Source organism: Coregonus clupeaformis, chromosome 11 (genome assembly GCF_020615455.1).
Source record: "Coregonus clupeaformis isolate EN_2021a chromosome 11, ASM2061545v1, whole genome shotgun sequence".
NCBI lineage: Eukaryota > Metazoa > Chordata > Actinopteri > Salmoniformes > Salmonidae > Coregonus > Coregonus clupeaformis.
Window position 1 is genome coordinate 12,243,100 of NC_059202.1, and position 20,409 is coordinate 12,263,508.

The 20,409-nt window shown below is 50.0% G+C and overlaps 1 protein-coding gene across 1 annotated transcript in view; it reads left to right on the top strand.

The window, feature by feature from the left end:
• The window catches only part of LOC121576583 (metabotropic glutamate receptor 3-like), a 139,016-nt gene extending 118,650 nt beyond the window's left edge, over positions 1-20,366 (top strand). The window contains exons 2-8 of the mRNA XM_045223642.1: positions 13,939-14,181; positions 14,375-14,564; positions 14,718-15,027; positions 15,298-15,491; positions 15,622-15,754; positions 16,370-16,547; positions 16,715-20,366. Coding sequence (XP_045079577.1) covers positions 13,939-14,181; positions 14,375-14,564; positions 14,718-15,027; positions 15,298-15,491; positions 15,622-15,754; positions 16,370-16,547; positions 16,715-16,791 — 1,325 coding nt within the window. The 3' untranslated portion in view covers positions 16,792-20,366. The remainder of the gene's footprint in view (positions 1-13,938; positions 14,182-14,374; positions 14,565-14,717; positions 15,028-15,297; positions 15,492-15,621; positions 15,755-16,369; positions 16,548-16,714) is intronic.
• The last annotated feature ends 43 nt before the right edge of the window (positions 20,367-20,409 follow it).

Below are 20,409 nucleotides of genomic sequence, written 5' to 3' on the forward strand. Positions count from 1 at the left end.
AGAGCGAGGAGAGGAGAGCAGAGGAGAGGAGAACGGATGAGAGGAGAGAGCGAGGAGAGGAGAGATCAGGAGAGGAGAGCGCAAGAGAGCAGAGGAGAGGAGAACAGAGCTGCAGGAGAGGAGAGCAGAGGAGAGGAGAGAGCAGTGAGAGGAGAGAAGAGGGAGAGTAATAGAGAGGAGGAAAGCTGAGGAGAGGAGGGGAAGAGTATGAGAGCAGAGGAGAGGAGAGCAGAGGAGAGTGAGAGCGCAGGAGAAGAGAGGGAGAGAGAGGAGGGAGAGAGCAGGAGATGGTTGATTATGTGCAGGAAAAGATAGAGAGGAGAGAGAGTGAGGAGAGGAGAGGAGAGGAGAGGAGAGGGAGAGGAGAGGAGAGGAGACGGAGAGGAGGAGAGGGAGAGTGAGAGGAGAGGAGAGGAGAGAGAGAGGAGGAAGAGGAGAGAGAGGAGATGAGAGCAGAGGAGAGCAGAGGAGAAGAGGGAAGGAGAGAAGTTTAGGAGAGAAGAGTAGAGGAGAGGAGAAGAGAGAGAGGGGGTAGGAGAAGAATAGAGGGAGAGAAGGAGATAAGAAGATAGAGGTTAGTAAGGAGAGTGAGGAGGAAGGAGTAGAGGAGAGGGAGTGCAGGAGAGAGATAGTGGAGAGGAGAGCAGAGGAGAGGAGAGCGCAGGAGAACAGAGGAGATGGAGAGTTACAAGAGAGGAGAGCTTGAGGGAGGAGGAGAGTGAGAGAGGAGAGTTAGAGAGGAGAGCGAGGAGAGCGCAGGAGAGGGGAGAGAGACAGAGGATGGAGGGCAGAGGGAGGGGAGACAGGAGAGGAATAGAGGAGAAGAGAGTGGAGAGAGCGCATGGAGAGGAGAGTCAGAAGAGAGTGAGAGCACAGGAGAGGAGTGCAGAGAGATGAGGAGAGGAGGACAGGAGAATGACAGAGTGAGATGGAGAGTAAGGTGAGAGCGAGGAGGAGAATAGGCAGGAGAGGAGAGCAGAAGAGAGGAGTAGACAGAGAGGGAGAGGAGAGGGGAGACCAGAGTGGAAGAGAGAGGGAGAAGAGGAGAGAGAGAAGGGAATTAGAGGAGAGGAGAGCACAGTAGACGAATGCAGAGGGAGGAGATCGCAGGAGATGAGAGGAGAGCACAAGAGAGATGAGAGTAGAGTTTAGAGAGGAGAACGCAGGAGAGGAGATAAGGGGAGAGTGAGAGCAGAGGGAGAGAGATCACAGGAGAGGAGAACAGAGGATAGGAGAGTGAAGGAGAGGAGAAATAGAGGAGAGGGGAGTGTAGGAGATGATAGTAGAGAGGAGATGAGAGGAAGATGGAGAGGAGAGTGAGAGTGAGAGGAGAGGAGAGGAGAGGAGAGGAGAGGAGAGGAGAGGAGAGGAGAGGGAAAGAGAGTGGAGAGGAGAGGAGAGGGAGAGGGAGAGGAGAGGAGAGGGAGCGCGCAGGAGAGAGAGAGTAGAGGAGAGCAGAGGAGAGAGAGAGAGGAGAGGAGAGAGAGGAAAGAAGAGAAGAGGAGAGGAGAACGCAGAGAGAGCAGGGAAAGGAGAAGAGGAGCAGAGGAGAGGAGAGAATAGAGATGAGAACAGATGAGAGGAGAGCGAGGAAAGTGAGAGTGCAGGAGAAGAGAGCAGAGGAGAGAAGTGAGTGCAGGAGAGGAGACTGTGGTGGAGGAGGAGAGCAGAGGAGAGGAGAGGAGGAGAACAGAGGAGAGGAGAGGATAAGAGAGGAGAGCGGAGGAGAGGAGAGTGCAGGAGAGGAGAGTTAGAGGAGAGCGGAGGAGAGCGAGGAGAGGAGAGAGCAGAGGAGAGAGAGGTTCACAGAGGAGGAGTGAGAAGAGAGAGGGTAGACAGAGAGGAGAGCAGAGGAGAAGAGAGTGCAGAGAGATGCGGAGGAGAGGAAAGAGCAGAAGAGAGGAGCACAGGAGAGGAGTGCAGAGGAGAGGAGAGGAGAGGGAGAGTGGAACAGAGGAGAGGAGAGTACAGGGAGAGGAGAGCAGGAGGAGGAGAGCGAGATGGAGGTAGGAGAGAGAGAGCAGAGAAAGAGAGGAGAGCACAGGAGAGGAGTGAGAGAGGAGAGTGAGAGACAGAGAGGAGAAAGGAGAAGAGAGAAAGGGTAGAGGAGAGAGAGGAGGAGACCGAGAGAGGAGATTAGAGAGAGGAGAGCACAGTAGACGAAATGCAGAGGAGGAGATGATGCAGGAGATGAGGGAGGAGGCACAAGAGATGAGAGAAGAGTTCAGGAGAGAGGAGGAACAGAGAGGAGATAAGTGGAGAGGAGAGGAGAGGAGAGGAGATCACAGGAGAAGAGAACAGAGGCATAGGAGAGTGCAGGAGAGGAGAAAAGAGGGAGAGGGAGTGAGGAGATGATATGTGAGATGAGGAGAGGAGGAGAGGAGATAGGGGAGATGAGAGCAGAGGAGAGGAGAGGCAGGAGAACAGAGGAGAGGAGAGAAAGAGAGGAGAGGGGGGAGGGAGGAGGAGAGGAGAGAACAGAGGGAGTAGAGATAGGAGAGAAGAGCGAGGACAGAGAGGAGGAGAGGAGAGCAGAGGAGAGATAGAGAGAGAGGAGAGAGATCAGAGGAGGAGGAAAGCGAGGAGATAGAACAGAGGGAGAGGAGAGGGAGGAGAGGAGAGAGGAGAGCATATGAGAGCATAGGGGAGACAGGAGAGAAGGAGAGCACAGGAGAGACAGGAGAGCACAGGAGAGGAGTGAGAGAAGACGAGATGCAGAGGAGAGGAGAGTAGAGGAGAGGAGAGGAGAGGAGAGAGAGCAGATGGAGAGAGAGGAGATGAGAGAAGAGAGAGAGGAGAGTACATGGAGAGGACAAAGCAGAGGAGATGGAGAGGAGAGCAGAGGAGAGGAGAGCACAGGAGAGAGATAGAGGAGAGTTTAAAGAGAGGAAAGGGGGAGGAGAGGAGATGAGAGAAGAGGAGAGGAGGAAGAAAAAAAGAGAATTAAGAGGAGAAGATAGAGGAGAGAGATAGAGGAGAGAGAGAAGAGAGACAGAGGAGACATGAGAGTACAGGAGAGCACAGGAGAGGAGGAGAGAAGAATATTAAAGGGAGAGATATGAGAGAGAGGAGTAGGAGATAGATTGGAGAGCAGAGAGATAGAGAGAGGAGAAGAGGAATGATGATATTAGAGAGAGAAGAGAGCAGAATGGAAATAAAGTGAGAGGAGAGGAGATGAGAAGAAGATGTGAAAGAGAGGAGAGGAGATTGTAGAGGAGATGAGAGAAGAGAGAGGAGAGACAAAAGAGTTGAGGAGGAGAGAAGAGGAAAGCAGAGGAGAGGAGAGCACAGGAGAGGAGAGAGCAGAGTAGAGGAGAAAACAGATGAGAGGAGAGAAGAGAAAAGGAGAGCAGAGGAGAGGAGAGAGAGAGGAGAGGAGAGCAGTGGAGAGGAGAGCAGAGGAGAGGAGAGTTTAGATAAAGGAGAGGAGAAAAGGAGAGGAGAGGAGAGGAGATGGAGAGGGAGAGGAGAGGAGAGGAGAGTGAGAGGAGAGGGAGGAGAGGAGAGGAGAGTATAGGGAGAGGAGAACAGAGGAGAGGGAGAGTAGAGGAGATATATTAGTTATGGAGAAGGAGAAGAGGAGAGGAGAGGAGGAGAGAATGAGAGTGAGAGGAAGTATTAGGATGGAGACAAGGACAGCCGGTGAAAAGTTTTAGAATGAATGATGGCGCAGGATGAACATGAAATAATAAGAGAAAAGAGAGAGAGTGAGAAGGAGGAGGAGACAAGAGATGAGAAGAGGATAGAGAGTGTAGGAGAGAGAGAGTAAGAGAGGAGAGGAGGGAGGGGATTAAACAGAGAGAAGAGGCAGAGAGGAAAGAGAGGAGAGAGAGTAAGGAGAGACAGAGACGAGAGGAGAGCAGAGGGAGAGGAGAGCACAGGAGAGGAGGAGCAGAGGATAGAGAGCAGAGACGAGATGAGAGGAGAGGAGAGGTATAGAGAGGAGGAGAGCGTAGGAGAGGAAAGCATGTTTGAAGAGAGCGGGAGGAGAGAGAGAGGAGATTTTAGTGGAGATGGATTGAGAGTAGAGGAGAGGAGAGAGAGAAGAGTGAGGAGAGGAGAGAAGAGGAGAGGGAGAGTGAGAGAAGAGAGCAGAGTAGATGGGAGAGCACAGGAGAGGACAGCGAAGGAAAGTAGATGAGAACAGATGAGAAAAGTAGAAAGGAGAGGAGAGCAGAGGAGAGGAGAGAAAGAGGAGAGGAGAGTAAAGAAGGAGAAAATGAGAAGAGGAGAGACAGAGAGTGAGAGTACAGGAGAGGATAGCGCAGAGAGGAGAGCACAAGAGAGGAGAGCAGAAAGCAGGAGAGAGGAGACAGAGGAGAGTAAGAGCAGTTATGAGGAGAAGAGGGAGAGGAGAGAAGAGAAAAAGGAAAGGTAGAGGAGAGATAGGAGAGGAGAGCACAAGAGAGGAGGTGAAAGAGAGGAGGAGCAGAGAGAGGAGAGATAAGAGAGGAGAGCAAGGAAAGTGGATGAGCGAGGAGAGAGAGCGAGGAGATGGATAGGAGAGACTAGAGCAGAGCAGAGAGAGCGCAGGGAAGAGAACTCAAGAGAGGAGAGCAGAGGAGACTGGAGAGGGAGGAGAGGAGAGATAACGAGAAGAATGATGAGAGGAATAGTGCAGAGGAGAGGAGACGCAGATGAATGAAGATAGGAGGATGAATGCAAGAGAGCAGAGAAAGAATTTAAGAGGATAGAGGAGACAGAGAGAGTAGCTGAGATAGAGAAGAGGAGAGAACAGAAAGAGAGCGAGAAAGCAGGAGAGGAGAAAGAATTCGAAGAGATGCAGAGAGAGAAAAGTGCAGGAGAAGACAACAGAGGAGAGGAGAGTGCACGAGTTAGGAGAGAGAGGAGAGGAGAGGGAGAGAGATAGGGGGAAATGAGGGAAGAAGAGAGAGAGAAAGGGAGAGATGAAGCAAAAGAAGGAGAGTGAGAGGAGAGGAGAGAGAGAGAGAAGAGAGAGGAGATGGAGAAGAGGGAGAGAGGGGCAGGAGAAGAGAGCAGAGGAGAGGAGTAAAGGAGATGAGAAATGTGAGAGGAGAGTGAGGGAAAGAGAGTGAGAGAAGAGAGAAAGAGAGGAGTGAGGAGATGATAGAGAGAGAGAGAAGGAGAGGAGGATATGGAAAGGGAGAGAGAGGAGAGGAGAGGAGAGAAAGAGGAGAGGAGAGCACAAGAGGGGAGAGCTGGAGGAGAGTGGAGTGCAGGAGAGGAGAGCAGAGGAGAGAGGTGCAGGAAGGAGAGCAGAGGAGAGTAGAGACAGAGAGGAGAGCAGAGGAGAGAGGAGGAGAGGAGAGCAGAGGAGAAGAGAGTGCAGGAGATGATAGTAGAGGAGAGAGAGAGCACAGGAGAGGAGAGCTGAGGAGAGGAGAGGAGAGAGAGGATGGGATAGAGAGGAGAGGAGAGTGCAGGAGAAGACAGCAGAGGAGAGGAGAGAGAGGAGAGGAGAGAGGGAGGAGAGGAGGAGGAGGGAGAGAGAGAGAGGAGAGGAGAGGAGAGGAGAGGAGAGCACAGGAGAGGAGAGTACAGGAGTGGAGAGCAGAGGAGAGGAGAGGAAGAGAGGAAAGCAGAGGAGAGAGAGGAGATGAGAGAAGAAGAGAGGAGAGACAGGAGAGAAACAGAGGAGAGGAAGAGAGGAAGGGAGGAGAGAACGGAGAGGGAGAAGAGGAGAGGAGAACAGAGAGAGGAGAGCGAAGAGAGGAAAGCAGAGGAGAGGAGAGGAGATGAGAGAAGAGGAGAGGGAGAGACAGGAGAGGACAGCAGAGGAGAGGACAGCAGAGAAAGGAGAGAGAGAGGAGAGAGAGAGAGAGAGAGAGAGGAGAGGAGAAAGAGAGGAGAGAAGAGAAAAGGAGAGTAGAGGAGAGGAGAGAGAGAAGAGGAGAGGAGAGAGTGGAGAGGAGAGCAGAGGAGAGGAGAACAAATGAGAGGAGAGGAGAGGAGAGGAGAGGAGAGAGAGAAGAGAGGAGAAATAGAGGAGAGGAGAGTAAGGAGAAGGAGAAGAGAGCAGAGATGAGAGACGAGGAGAGGAGATGCGCAGGAGAGGAGAGCAGAGGAGAGGAGAGGAGAGAGAGGAGAGGATAAAGAGGTAGAGGAGATGAGAGGAGATGGAAAGCAGAGGAGAGGAGAGGCAGAGATGAGAGCAGAGGAGAGGAGATATAAGAGAGGAGAGGAAGCAGATGAGAGGAGAGCAGAGGAGGGAGAGCACAGGAGAGGAGAGAGAGGATAGGAGAGTAGAGGAGATGAGAGCAGTGGAGAGGCTGGGACAGGAGAGGAGAGGAGGAGAGGAAAGCATGAGGAGAAGAGAGGGAGGAGAGGAGAGGAGAAGAGTGGAGAGGAGAGTAGAGGAGAGGAGAGAGAAGATAGAGGTAAGAGAGAAGAGGAGAGGAGAGTGAGGAGAAGAGAGCAGAGTAGAGGAGACAGGAGAGGAGAGGAGAGCGAGTAGATGAGAACAGATGAGATGAGAGCAGAAGAGGATAGGAAAGAAGAGAGAAGGAGAGAGAGTGCAGCAGAGGAGAAACAGAGGAGAGGAGAGCACAGGAGAGGATAGATGAGAGGAGAGCAAAAGAGAGGAAAGAGAGGGGAGAGGAGAGCAGAGGAGAGAAGAGAGGAGAGAGAAGAGGAGAGGAGAGAAGAGAAAAGGAAAGCAGAGGAGAGGAGAGGGAGAGAGAAGAGCACAAGAGAGGAGAGTGAAAGAGAGGAGAGCAGAGTAGAGGAGAGCACAAGAGAGTGAGAGCAGAGGAAAGGGGAAGCAGGAGAGGAGAGTAGAGGAGAGGAGAGGTAGGAGAGAAGAGAGCAGGAGAAGAGAGAGAGAGGAGGAGAGGAGAGGAGAACTCAGGAGAGGAGAGAGAGGAGAGGAGAGTGAGGAGAGGAGAGAGAGGAGAGGATAACACATGAGAGGAGAGCGAGGAGAGGAGAGAGAGGAGAGGAGAGAGAGAGAGGAGAGGAAAGAAGAGTCAGAGGAGAACAGAGCGAGGAGAGGATAGCAGAGGAGAGGAGAGAGCAGGAGAGGAGAGAAGAGGAGAGAACAGGAGAGGAGACGGAGGAGAGGAGAGGTGAGGAGAGAGAGAGAGAGGGAGAGGAGAGCAGAGGAAGGAGAGGAGGAGAGGAGAGATGAGAGAGGAGGAGAAGAGGAGAAGAGTGCAGGAGAAGAAAAGGAGAGAAGGCAGGAGAGGAAAGGAGAGGAGAGAGGAGAGGAGGAGGAGAGGAGAGGAGAGGATGCGAGCAGAGAGGAGAGAGCAGAGGAGAGGAGAGCAGAGGAGAGAGAGAGAGAGAGAGAGCAGAGGAGAGGAGAGAGAGAGAGAGAGAGAAGAGAGGAAGGAGAACGAGGAGAGAGGGTGAGGAGAAGAGAGAAGAGGAGAGGAGAGGAGAGGAGAGGAGAGGAGAGAGAGAGGAGAGGAGAGGAGCGCAGAGGAGAGGAGAGAGAGAGATGAGAGAGAGGAGAGAGAGGAGAGGAGAGAGAGGAGAGGAGACAGAGGAGAGAAGAGAGATGAGAGGAGAACACAGGAGAGAGGAGCAGGAGAAGAGAGAAGAGGAGAGGAGAGCACAGGAGATGAGAACAGGGGGAGACACAGGAAAGGAGAGTGAGGAGAAGAGAGAGGGAGAGGGAGTGAGGAGATGAGTAGAGAGGAAAGAGGAGAGGAGATAGGGAGAGGAGAGCAGAGGAGAGGAGAGAGAGAACAGAGGAGAGGAGAGGAAAGAGAGGAGAAAGAGGAGAAGAGAGTGAGGAGATGATAGTAGAGGAGAGGAGAGCACAGGAGAGGAGATCAGGTGGAGAGGAGAGAGAGAGGAGAGCGAGGAGAACAGAGGAGAGGAGAGACAGCAGAGGAGAGGGGAGGAGAGGAGAGCGGAGGAGAGGCAGGAGAGGAGAGCAGAAGAGAGGAGAGCACACAGGAGAGGGAGTTAGAGGAGAGGAGAGCACAGGAGAGGAGACCAGAGGAGAAGAGAGCAAAGAGAGTAGAGGAGAGCAGAGGAGAGAGAGAGAGAGAGAGGAGATTAGAGGAGAGGAGAGCACAGTAGAAAATGCAGAGGAGAGGAGATACAGGAGAGGAGAGGAGAGCACAAGAGATGAGAGTAGAGTTAGGGAGAGGAGAAACGCAGAGAGAGGAATAGTGGAGAGGAGAGAGAGGAGAGGAGATCACAGGAGAGGAGAAAGAGGAGAGGAGAGTGAGAGAGAGGAGGAAACAGAGGAGAGAGAGATAGGAGAGGAGAGGAGGACAGGAGAGTGCAGGAGAGGAGAGAGAGGAGAGGAGGGAGAGAGAGGGAGAGGAGACTCAGAGGAGAGGAGAGGAGAGGAGAGGAGGAGAACAGAGGAGAGGAGAGCACAGCAGAGGAGAGTGGAGGAGAGGAGAGCGGAGAGAGGAAGGAGAGGAGAGCAGAAGAGAGGAGAGCACAGGAGAGGAGTTAGAGGAGAGGAGAGCACAGGAGAGGAGACCAGAGGAGAAGAGAGCAAAGTAGAGTAGAGGAGAGCAGAGGAGAGGAGAGCATAGGAGAGGAGATTAGAGGAGAGGAGAGCACAGTAGACAAATGCAGAGGAGAGGAGATCACAGGAGAGGAGAGGAGAGCACAAGAGATGAGAGTAGAGTTCAGGAGAGGAGAACGCAGGAGAGGAGATAAGTGGAGAGGAGAGCAGAGGAGAGGAGAGCACAGGAGAGGAGACCAGAGGAGAAGAGAGCAAAGTAGAGTAGAGGAGAGCAGAGGAGAGGAGAGCATAGGAGAGGAGATTAGAGGAGAGGAGAGCACAGTAGACAAATGCAGAGGAGAGGAGATACAGGAGAGGAGAGGAGAGAAAGAGATGAGAGAGAGCAGGAGAGGAGAACGCAGGAGAGGAGATAAGTGGAGAGGAGAGCAGAGGAGAGGAGATCACAGGAGAGGAGAACAGAGGAGAGGAGAGTGCAAGAGAGGAGAACAGAGGAGAGTAGAGCATAGGAGAGGAGAGCGGAGGACAGGAGAGTGCAGGAGAGGAGAGCAGAGGAGAGCGTAGGAGAGAGCAGGAGAGGAGATCAGAGGAGAGGAGAGGAGAGGAGAGCGCAGGAGAACAGAGGAGAGGAGAGCACAGCAGAGGAGAGCGGAGGAGAGGAGAGCGCAGGAGAGCGCAGGAGAGGAGAGCAGAAGAGAGGAGAGCACAGGAGAGGAGTTCAGAGGAGAGGAGAGCACAGGAGAGGAGACCAGAGGAGAAGAGAGCAAAGTAGAGTAGAGGAGAGCAGAGGAGAGGAGAGCATAGGAGAGGAGATTAGAGGAGAGGAGAGCACAGTAGACAAATGCAGAGGAGAGGAGATCACAGGAGAGGAGAGGAGAGCACAAGAGATGAGAGTAGAGTTCAGGAGAGGAGAACGCAGGAGAGGAGATAAGTGGAGAGGAGAGCAGAGGAGAGGAGAGCACAGGAGAGGAGACCAGAGGAGAAGAGAGCAAAGTAGAGTAGAGGAGAGCAGAGGAGAGGAGAGCATAGGAGAGGAGATTAGAGGAGAGGAGAGCACAGTAGACAAATGCAGAGGAGAGGAGATCACAGGAGAGGAGAGGAGAGCACAAGAGATGAGAGTAGAGTTCAGGAGAGGAGAACGCAGGAGAGGAGATAAGTGGAGAGGAGAGCAGAGGAGAGGAGATCACAGGAGAGGAGAACAGAGGAGAGGAGAGTGCAAGAGAGGAGAACAGAGGAGAGTAGAGCATAGGAGAGGAGAGCGGAGGACAGGAGAGTGCAGGAGAGGAGAGCAGAGGAGAGCGTAGGAGAGAGCAGGAGAGGAGATCAGAGGAGAGGAGAGCACAGGAGAGGAGAGCGCAGGAGATGAGAACAGAGGAGAGGAGAGCGCAGGAGAGTTCAGGAGAGGAGAATGCAGGAGAGGAGATAAGTGGAGAGGAGAGCAGAGTGCAGGAGAGCAGAGGAGAGGAGAACAGAGGAGAGGAGAGCACAGGAGAGGAGAACAGAGGAGAGGAGAGTGCAGGAGAGGAGAACAGAGGAGAGGAGAGCACAGGAGAGGAGAGCGGAGGAGAGGAGAGTGCAGGAGAGGAGAGCAGAGGAGAGCGCAGGATAGCACAGGAGAGGAGAGCAGAGGAGAGGAGAGCAGAGGAGAGGAGAGCTTAGGAGAGGAGATTAGAGGAGAGGAGAGCACAGGAGACGAGAGCAGAGGAGAGGGGAGTACAGGAGAGGAGAGCAGAGGAGAGGAGTGCAGAGGAGAGGAGAGCAGAGGAGAGGAGAGTGCAGGAGAGGAGAGCGCAGGGGAAGAGATCAGAGGAGAGGAGAGCACAGGAGAGGAGAGCGCAGGAGATGAGAACAGAGGAGAGGAGAGCGCAGGAGAGTTCAGGAGAGGAGAACGCAGGAGAGGAGATAAGTGTAGAGGAGAGCAGAGGAGAGCAGAGCGCAGGAGAGCAGAGGAGAGGAGAACAGAGGAGAGGAGAGGAGAGCGCAGGAGAGGAGAACAGAGGAGAGGAGAGCACAGGAGAGGAGAGCCGGAGGAGAGGAGAGTGCAGGATAGGAGAGCAGAGGAGAGCGCAGGAGAGCGCAGGAGAGGAGAGCAGAGGAGAGGAGAGCACAGGAGAGGAGAGCAGAGGAGAGGAGTGCAGAGGAGAGGAGAGCAGAGGAGAGGAGAGTGCAGGAGAGGAGAGCGCAGGGGAAGAGATCAGAGGAGAGGAGAGAACAGGAGAGGAGAGCGCAGGAGATGAGAACAGAGGAGAGGAGAGTGCAGGAGAGGAGAGCAGAGGAGAGCGCAGGAGAGGAGAGCACAGGAGAGGAGAGCAGAGGAGAGGAGAGTGCAGGAGTGGAGAGCACAGGAGAGCAGAGGAGAGGAGAGCGCAGGAGAGAAGAGCAGAGGAGAGGAGAGCGTAGGAGAGGATAGTGCAGGAGACGAGAGCAGAGCAGAGGAGAGCGCAGGAGAGGAGAGCAGAGGAGATGAAAGGAGAGGAGTTGAGAGGCTGAGAGAGCACAGGAGAGGAGAGCACAGGAGAGGATAGGAGATGAGAGGCTGAGATTATATGAGCATATGTTGCACAAAACGTATACTGTCTAAATGTTAGCTGTCCCCTAGTGTGTGGTGACATCAGCTAATCAACAGTCAGACAGGTACACTCTCTCTCTCTCTCACCCCCTCATTCTCTCTCTCTCTCACCCCCCTCCCTCTCTCTCTCTTTCTGCAGTATCACATTATGTATTCCCTCTCTTCCCCCCATCATTGGATTAAAGGGGATTGGTTTCCCCCCTCCCCGTAATACCCAGCATCCCCTGCGGCCAGCGTGTTAGCCCTACATGGTCGAGAGTGTAATTAATTTCTGAACTTCTGAATGAAAGCCCTGTTTCCCCTTACTTTTAATTAATCTAGAATAATAAATACTCTCTCATCTACAAGTCAAGTTATGAATGTTTTTAAACTATGCATTTGCTCTCAGAAAACTCTCTATCTGTATTTTTCTCTTCTAACTTTCTTATGAGAGAGAGAGAGAGAGAGAGAGAGAGAGAGAGAGAGAGAGAGAGAGAGAGAGAGAGAGAGAGAGAGAGAGAGAGAGAGAGAGAGAGAGAGAGAGAGAGAGTAAACAATAGACCGATGGTGTGGACAGATTTGCTCTACATGTGAATGCAGTGCAGTTCAGTGTTTTACTGTCTAATGGAAAGCTGCAGACTTCAGCCCTTTTCCAACATCAGAGAGGACTATGGCGGTAGTTATTCATTCCACTAAAGCTCTCAGCACAGCAGATACTGCTGGGGAGACCTGGGGAGAGTCGTGCCAACCTCGGACCCTGAACTGGACAGTCTCCCAGAGCTCTTAACCTAGAACAAGCTGAGGGGAGAGATGTGTCTTTACTCTGGGCTACTGATGTTCTCTAGACGGATATGGTCAGATACTGGGTCACATAGAACATCTTATAGGAAGTTGCAGGACGAACAGTATACGGGTTTGTTAGGAGTGTGTGTGTGTGCACTGACATGTGAGTATGAGTGAACGGTGGACACAGGCTTCCATTCCCACAAGGCACCAAACCTAAATGAACCAGAATCCACAGCCATAGAAACAAAATACCTCTACTGGTGGGGGTGGGGATCTGATAGCAACCAAATCCATTCTGTTCGTGGTTTTCTGTTGTTGTTGTTTTTCTACCACCTTGTCTTTGTCAGATCTACACAGTCATCAAAATCTTCTCCAGTAGCCTTGGAGTGGCTATACCTTGCAGTGTTATGCATGTACTGACTGTCAGCAAGGTCTCAGGTCTCTGTAGAGAATAGAAGTGTATCTTTGGTGTTTATGATGTACTGGTGTTGAATCAGAGACATTCGAGTGCCCTCTATGGACAGACAGTAGACTAATCCTGAATTCTCAAACAACTTACCCCTTACCCAGGCCCGAACCACTAATGTATATCTGAGTGAGGGACTATACGAGTTGGGTGTAGGGACAAGGGGTTGATTTGGAATTCAGCACACCAGCTCTAACACATAATCATAATGTGGCCAATTAACCTTTTAAACAAAGCTGATATGCTAATAGGGTGCAGTTATGATAATGAGGGAGGTGTGTGTGTGTCTCTGTGTGTCTAACCTTATTGCTTTATTATAGAGAGAGAGATTAGCTGTATTTTGCAGTATTAAGAATTTTCAGCTTTTCTCAGTATTAAGATCTTATCAGCTTTTCCTTACTGAAATCATTTAACTTTTATCTCGGAAAGAGCCTAAACACTGCCAATATCCTCTGTGAGTGAGAGAGAGAGAGGGAGAGAGAGGGAGGGATGTATTGAGGGTGGAGATAGAGAGAAAGAGGGGGATAGAGAAGAGGGGGAGAGAGATACTCAGGTTGTCTTTGTGATTTATGGATTTCATAAGCCCTAAAACCTCTCTGGTCTGACACTCCATTCTTCTCTCAACTCATTGAGTCTTCACAGCTATCACAGCTTTAGTCCTAGTCAGCAGACACACACACACACACACTAACAAACACAGGTACGCTCACACACATACACAGACTAACAAACGCAGGTACATTCGCACACACACACACACACACACGACGATGTCAGCTTTAGTTCCAAACTGCCACCATGCTAAAAAACATGTGCTTTAAACCAGTTAGAATAGGACCCAACGGAGCCTACACACGTACACACACACGTACACACACACACACACACACACACACACACACACACACACACACACACACACACACACACACACACACACAGGGCTTGGCTTAACCTGGCCTCATGAGTTTCCTCTAGAGTACCAAGTGTACCGTAGATGGTTGTCCTTGTATGACCTGATCCTGAGGTGCATATAAAGCACAGGGTCTATATCAAGCACATAACAAACAGTGTCATGGGGAAACAGGCCTCACTATGACACACTGAGCATTTACAGCCCCTCAGTAAACACACTCTGACTCCATCTTGGTCATGGAAACATTCTCACAGCTCTGTATAGGCCTACCTCAGAGGGGTAAACATCAGTCAGTCACCCATCATGCGTCTCCTCTTGCAATGGAGTTTCGGTAAACCACACTCACACAATTATACATTTTGTCCAGGCTTTAGCTCGACTGGCTTTGCGGTACAGAGACGACAGGGGTTCAAACCCAGTCAGTAACATTAGTGCTGTGACACTCTCATAAAGCTGTGTTTCTTCTGAGCTTCTACTCTCTGCAGTTGTGTTGTTGTGTACAGTATATTGACCTCAGTGAGATGCTGTTACACAGGTCTAAAGCTTCAGAAACACTTGTTACATTCTCACTTTGTCACTGCGACTGGCTCTGTAGGTGCTGTATGTCTTGGAATTCAATACACTCCTCTGTGTGACACTGCTTTGTTCAAATCGACTTTGAAATTGAAATCCTGACACTAGTTCCATTCTGTTTCTTATCTTCTCTCCTCATATTTCTTCTCTAATGCCCTACCATTCTCTTTCACTCCCCTGCTCTTCTCCTCATTCTTCTCTCTCTCTCTTTCTCATTCTGTCCCCCTTCTCTCTCTTAGCTCCATTCTCTCCTCTCGGTAGTGAGACCGTGGTGAAGTTTGATCCCTATGGCGACGGGATGGGACGCTACAACATCTTCAGTTACCAGCACAACGCTGATCGCTACGGATACGTGCCCATCGGTGAGTGGGCAGAGACTCTGAGTCTGAGCAGCGATCTGATTCGCTGGCCAAGGGAGGTGGTGCCCCCATCCCAATGCAGCGACCCGTGTGCCCGCAACGAGATGAAGAAGATGCAGGCTGGTGAGGAACACACACACACACACATAGGGCTTTAAGCAGATCTAGTGACAGCACTAGTAGAACTTTAAGTGTAATTTGTTTTGGAAGAAGGAAATGATTGGAGCAGCTGGCTCTCATGTAAACATCCATGTTTCCTTTTCTGACATAAACGCTGCCTAAGGTAATGTATTTGTTTTATTCCTGTATCTTGTAGGAGAGTACTGTTGTTGGATCTGTACGGCGTGTGAGGCTCATGAGTACCTAGCTGATGAGTTTACCTGTTCACCCTGCGCCCCTGGCCAGTGGCCCAGTGAAGACATCACTTCCTGTTACGACCTGCCTGAGGACTACATAATGTGGGAGGACGCCTGGGCTATCGGACCAATCAGCATCGCCATTGTTGGGTGAGAAGTTAGAGGAGAGGAAGAGGGATAGTCTCATCAGTTGGCATAGGTCTAAAGTGCAGGCTTTTGTTCAGGACCAGCACTAACACTAGACGCATTTCCCAAAGGGGATTCAACAAAGTAAACCGAAACTGATCTACTCTCCATGTGCAGGTTCCTGTGTACATCTCTGGTGTTCTGGGTGTTTGTGAGACACAACAGCACACCCCTGGTGAAGGCGTCAGGCAGAGAGTTGTGTTACATTCTACTGCTGGGTGTCTTCATGTCCTACTCCCTCACCTTCCTCTTCCTGGCCAAGCCCTCGCCTGCTATCTGCGCCATGCGACGCCTCGGCCTCAGCACCTCATTCGCTGTCTGCTACTCCGCCCTGCTCACCAAGACCAATCGGATCGCCCGGATCTTCAGCGGGGTGAAGGACGGGGGCGGGACCACGAAGCCACGCTTCATAAGCCCCACGTCTCAGGTCAGAGGTCATCCTAGCTGTCAGAAGAGGGGGGAGAGAAGAGGGAGGGAGGGAGAGAAGAGATGTACGGAGAGATAGAGGAATGGAGGTAGGGAGAGATGGAAGGAGGGGAGAGATGGAGGCAGGTTAGGGATGGATAATTTAGATGATGATGGTGTAGCTCTTCTCTCTCTCTCTCTCTCTCTCTCTCTCTCTCTCTCTCTCTCTCTCTCTCTCTCTCTCTCTCTCTCTCTCTCTCTCTCTCTCTCGCTCTTTCTCTTCCCCCCCCAGGTGTTTATCTGTCTCAGTCTGATATCAGTCCAGTTAGTGATGGTGTCAGTGTGGTTGCTGCTGGAGGTTCCTGGTACCAGGAGGTTTACGTTACCAGAGCGACGGCAGACAGTGATCCTGAAGTGTAACGTCCGTGACTCCAGCATGCTGCTGTCGCTAGGATACGACGTGCTCCTGGTCATCCTGTGTACTGTGTAGGTGGTGCGGAGGTGGTGTGTGTGTCTATGTGTGTAGACTTCTGAAGGTTTATAATTGTGTTTATTGCATAAGACTTGGAGGTTTGTTTATTCTTTCGTTCTTTTCGTCTCCTTTATCTGATCCTAGGTACGCCTTCAAGACCAGGAAGTGTCCAGAGAACTTCAACGAGGCTAAGTTCATAGGTTTCACCATGTACACAACCTGTATCATCTGGCTAGCCTTCCTGCCCATATTCTACGTCACATCCAGTGACTACAGGGTGAGAGCAAGGTTCATACATAAACACACATACTGTATGTACACAACCATTATATTCACCATAAACAAACATAAGGGCAAACTTTTTAATAAGACACACTGCTGTCTTCCACTGTCGCTGGCTGCAGGATATCTGTCCTGACAGGTCATGCTAACTGTTTTATGGGCACCCGTATAATAATGTTAATCCAAGAAGCAGTCCCTCACAGACAGAACTGCCAGGTACTGACAAACTGTCGACGAGCAGAGCAAGAGGAGGGTATGTGTTTACCTGATCCTTACAAATCACACACACACACACACACACACACACAGCCTTAGGCTGTGGAAAGAATTGCTTTGGCCTTGGTAATCTGACTTGTGAGGTAGAGAGAGACACACAAACACCATGGCCTTGCCTGTGAGATGGTGTGTGTGTGTGTGTGTGTGTGTGTGTGTGTGTGTGTGTGTGTGTGTGTTTGCGTGCGTGCGTGTGCGCTTGTACATGAAGCGGATACACGCACATTTGTGTGTGCTTTTGTGTCTGTTCATGCATATGTCCATAAAAAGCATCCTCTCTTCCTTCCTCTGCACCTCTGTTCCATGGCATTACCATGCTCTCTGTCTCCCTCTACAGGTCCAGACCACCACCATGTGTATCTCTGTCAGTCTCAGTGGCTTCGTGGTGCTGGGCTGTATGTTCGCTCCCAAGGTCCACATCATCATGTTCCAACCACAGAAGAATGTCACCAGCCTCCGCCTCAATATCAACCGCTTCAGTGTCAGTGGTCCTGCCACCACATACGCTTCACACGGTATGGTTAAGTTACAGTCAGAGACACTGACCACTGAGCATGGTTCGTTATCTAGCCAAGGTGGAATTGAACTCAATTTCCCATTTTTCTTAATCTCTCTCTCTCTCGCTCTCTCTCTCTCTCTCTCTCTCTCTCTCTCTCTACTCTCACTCTCTCTCTCTCTCCAGCATCAGTGAGTGCCCAGTACGTACCGACAGTGTGTAATGGGAGAGAGATTGTCGACTCCACCACTTCCTCTCTGTGACCACACCCACTCACCTCTCTAACCCTGCCCCCCAGAGACTGTTAGCAAATAGGAACACATTATGTCCCCGTCCCCTCCTCCCACCACGTGGACTAGAACAGTACTGTTTCACGTCTGTAGAAAGTGTTTATTATTACATTGTTTTCTAGTGCTGTACATATAATGGAATCGAAATTGTTGTAGAGAAACAAAAGAACCAAAACAATTTTGTAGGAGGATTTTTTTAGCCTTTGTTTTGAATAGTTTTGTTAAGACGATGTGTACATATATAACTGTGCACTGGGTTGTGATAGGAGAGTGTGTGTGTGTATGTGTGTTAGGGTTGTGAAAGGAGTGTGTGTGTGTGTGTGTTAGGGGTGTCTGAGAACAGATGTTCTGTAGGGGTAGTGGCTGAGACAGCCTCACCTGCAATAGCCCACATACTTTGTACTCTTTTTTGTAGGTCTCATTGTAATAAGCCAGTCAGTATGCATTTGTATGTATTTGTATGTTGTATATGTTGTATCTGTATATATGTATATAATATTACTCATGGTTAGAACAGCACAATGTTGACAGTATTACATAACTCCAGTAGGATTCCCACTACTGTGGACTGACTGTGGATGAAGCTCCCTGAGTTGGGCTGACAAGCCCATAGGAATAGAAAGTCTGGAACGGACATAGTATCCAAATTTCATATAGTATGTTGAATCACACATTTGCTCTCATTATAGCATATAGGGGGAAGGTAGCCTAGTGGTTAGAGGGTTGGGCCAGTAACTGAAAGGTCGCTGGTTCAACATCTTCAGTTACCAGCACAACGCTGATCGCTACGATACGTGGCCATTGGTGAGTGGCCGGAGACTCTGAGCCTGAGCAGCGACCTGATTTGCTGGCCAAGGGAGGTGGTGCCCCCATCCCAGTGCAACGACCCGTGTGCCCGCAACGAGATGAAGAAGATGCAGGCTGGTGAGGAACACACACACACACACATATAGGGCTTTAAGCATATCTAGTGACAGCACTAGTAGAAGTTCTGTTCGAGTCCCCGAGCCGATAAGGTGAAAAATCAGTCGATGGATAAGAGCGTCTGCTAAAATGTAAATGTACAAAATATAGCAGTATATAATATTTATTGAACTTTCCAAAAGATGCACCCAATATGGCAGCCAGTCCACCCAATATGGACCATTGTTTTGAACTGGAATGTCCTTTCTACTCGTTCTAATTCTATGGACCAGCCACTGTATAGGAGGGTCCAATTACCTTGATGGCCATAGTAACAGACATGTGTACAACAACGCAACAACATTTCTCTTTAACCTGCATTTTCGGCACAAACGTTAGCAACAGTGTGACAACACAAGGTAGTTAATTACAAGTGACTGTTCAAAGTCTTAACTGCCATTATTGTCAATATTAAAGAAACATTGCAGATGCTATGCCACAACCCTAAACTCAGTCACTGATGTTTCGTTTAGCATTTAGAAACATTCAATCAAATCGTTCCACAAGCACTGTTTGTAGAAAATAGTTTGCGCTGAACAAGTGCAGTTGAACACGTCTTCCCTGCATCCTTTAAACCAATAGGTTGTGAGCCCTCCCTTGTCGAAGTGTCCTGTAGTCATGTGATGATGTTCTATTAACGGCTATGTGCCTTAAAGGAACATTCCACCCCAAAATGAACTTTTGGTATTTGTTTCATTAGTCCATTGTTGATAAAGTCCCAAAATGTATTTATATCTTGAAAACATGATTTCTGACATGCAAAACATTTTGGGACTATATCAACAATGGACGAATGAAACACATACCAGAAGATAGTTTTTGGGTGGAGTTTTCCTTTAATGTGTGTCTGCTAGATTTATGATCCAGGTAGGGGCTGTGCTTATAGGCAAAAATCTAGGATCAGCTTAGATCAGTGTCCATGGTTAAAGTCATCCTACCCCCAGTGTTACTATATCCTCCCAAGTTCTCATTGTTGATGGGAGGTGGGAGAGAAAGCAGATATTTTGGATGCTCTCGAATGTCTTAAATGGAATCCTCTCCTCGTTTCCTTTCCTTCATCCCACTCTTCTGTTGTGTGAAACACAGGAAGTGTCCAGGAGAATGAGGCCACACCCCTCTCTGCTAACAGGTTTTACTGGGGTGTGAAAACCGCTGTTACACCCCTGACGCAGGTCACCAGTCAAACATTTCCCCAAAGGCTAAGCAATGGTGAAAAACAAAAATAAGAGAGCGTTTCTGTGATTGAGCGTTTGTGTATGTGTGTTTTGCAGCAGGCAGAGAGGAGCTGGATTATGTAAAAGCGTCCCATGGCCCAGGAGGCACAGCATCATGTTCAGCCCAGACACACACTAACACAGCCCAGAGATTGGGAGGCTGTTGTCCCGAGGCTTATGCATTCACTCCCCAGCCCTGCTCCAACCAGATACTATACCTCCCATTCGCTCCCCTCCCTGCATGGCACGTTGCTATGAACAACCACTGCCACATCCACAATTCCTTTTGTTCTGATGTAGTGGGATGGGGGAGTCGAGTATGAAGAAGGGAGGAGGGTCAAGGAGGGGGATGTTGATTCAAACTCAAGTTGTCTTTAATGATGGGACTTGGCAGAAAACTCTCTCAACCAACCTACTCTCCACATTCCCCCTCTCCATCTATCCCCCTCTCTTTGTCTCCCCATATTTCTCTGTCACCCATGGCAGTCCCCCTTCACTCTCTTATCTTGTGAAACTTTGCTGGTATATTTGTCAGCTCCAAGATAGCTTAAGACAGGCGCTGTACGGATCCTGAGCCCACTGCAACACGATGCCAAGAAGGGCTCTGCGAGCCCGCTCCATCATGCCAAGCACATACTGACTCAAATACACACCAAGGACATGGGGCTGTCACAGCAGGGGCCTTGAGGAGATGGAAGAGGGATAGAGAGATTGAAAAGGAGGGTGGAGATGGAGGGAGGGATGGAGAGAGTCAGAATGTGTTGCAGTCAGATTGTGTGTGAGCTGTGTTCAACTCAAAGCAGTGGCATTCTGTAAAAATCATGAGGTATAAATCTAGTCCCTTTTAAAAATACTACTGTATTAGTTAGCTTGACCAACAGATGTCAGGGATTGTAATGTGTACATATGGGAATAGGCTAGGAAAGTGACTGGTCATTCACTAGCAATGTAGAACATTACAACAAAACAGTGAAGTTAACAGTCAGTCTTTTACCATTATAAGTGTCAATGCTAATGGTACCAACTCTGTCCAAAGGTGTCTTTAATAATGTTATCAAAGTATCTGTTCGCTTTCACAGCGTATTCTCACCTGGAATGGGTCAGTGATCGCCAGATTCCCAAGAGAACAACCCAGAACATTCTGGAGTCAAGGTAGAAGTTGCTCCTATAACCACATATCTAGGATCAGATTAACCTATCCTCAATCCTAACCTTATCCATTAGAGGATGACAACGTATCTGGATCAGTGGTTAGATCTGGGGTCAATGTGAACCTTGACCTCTTTGGACTGGCCAATCACAAAGCAATAGAGCTCATGATACGTGCAATAACGAGGACATGATGACATCATAATAAACAATAACAAATGATACGCCTGTCTTGTCTGCTGGCTTCTTGTGTGTAGGATTTTCA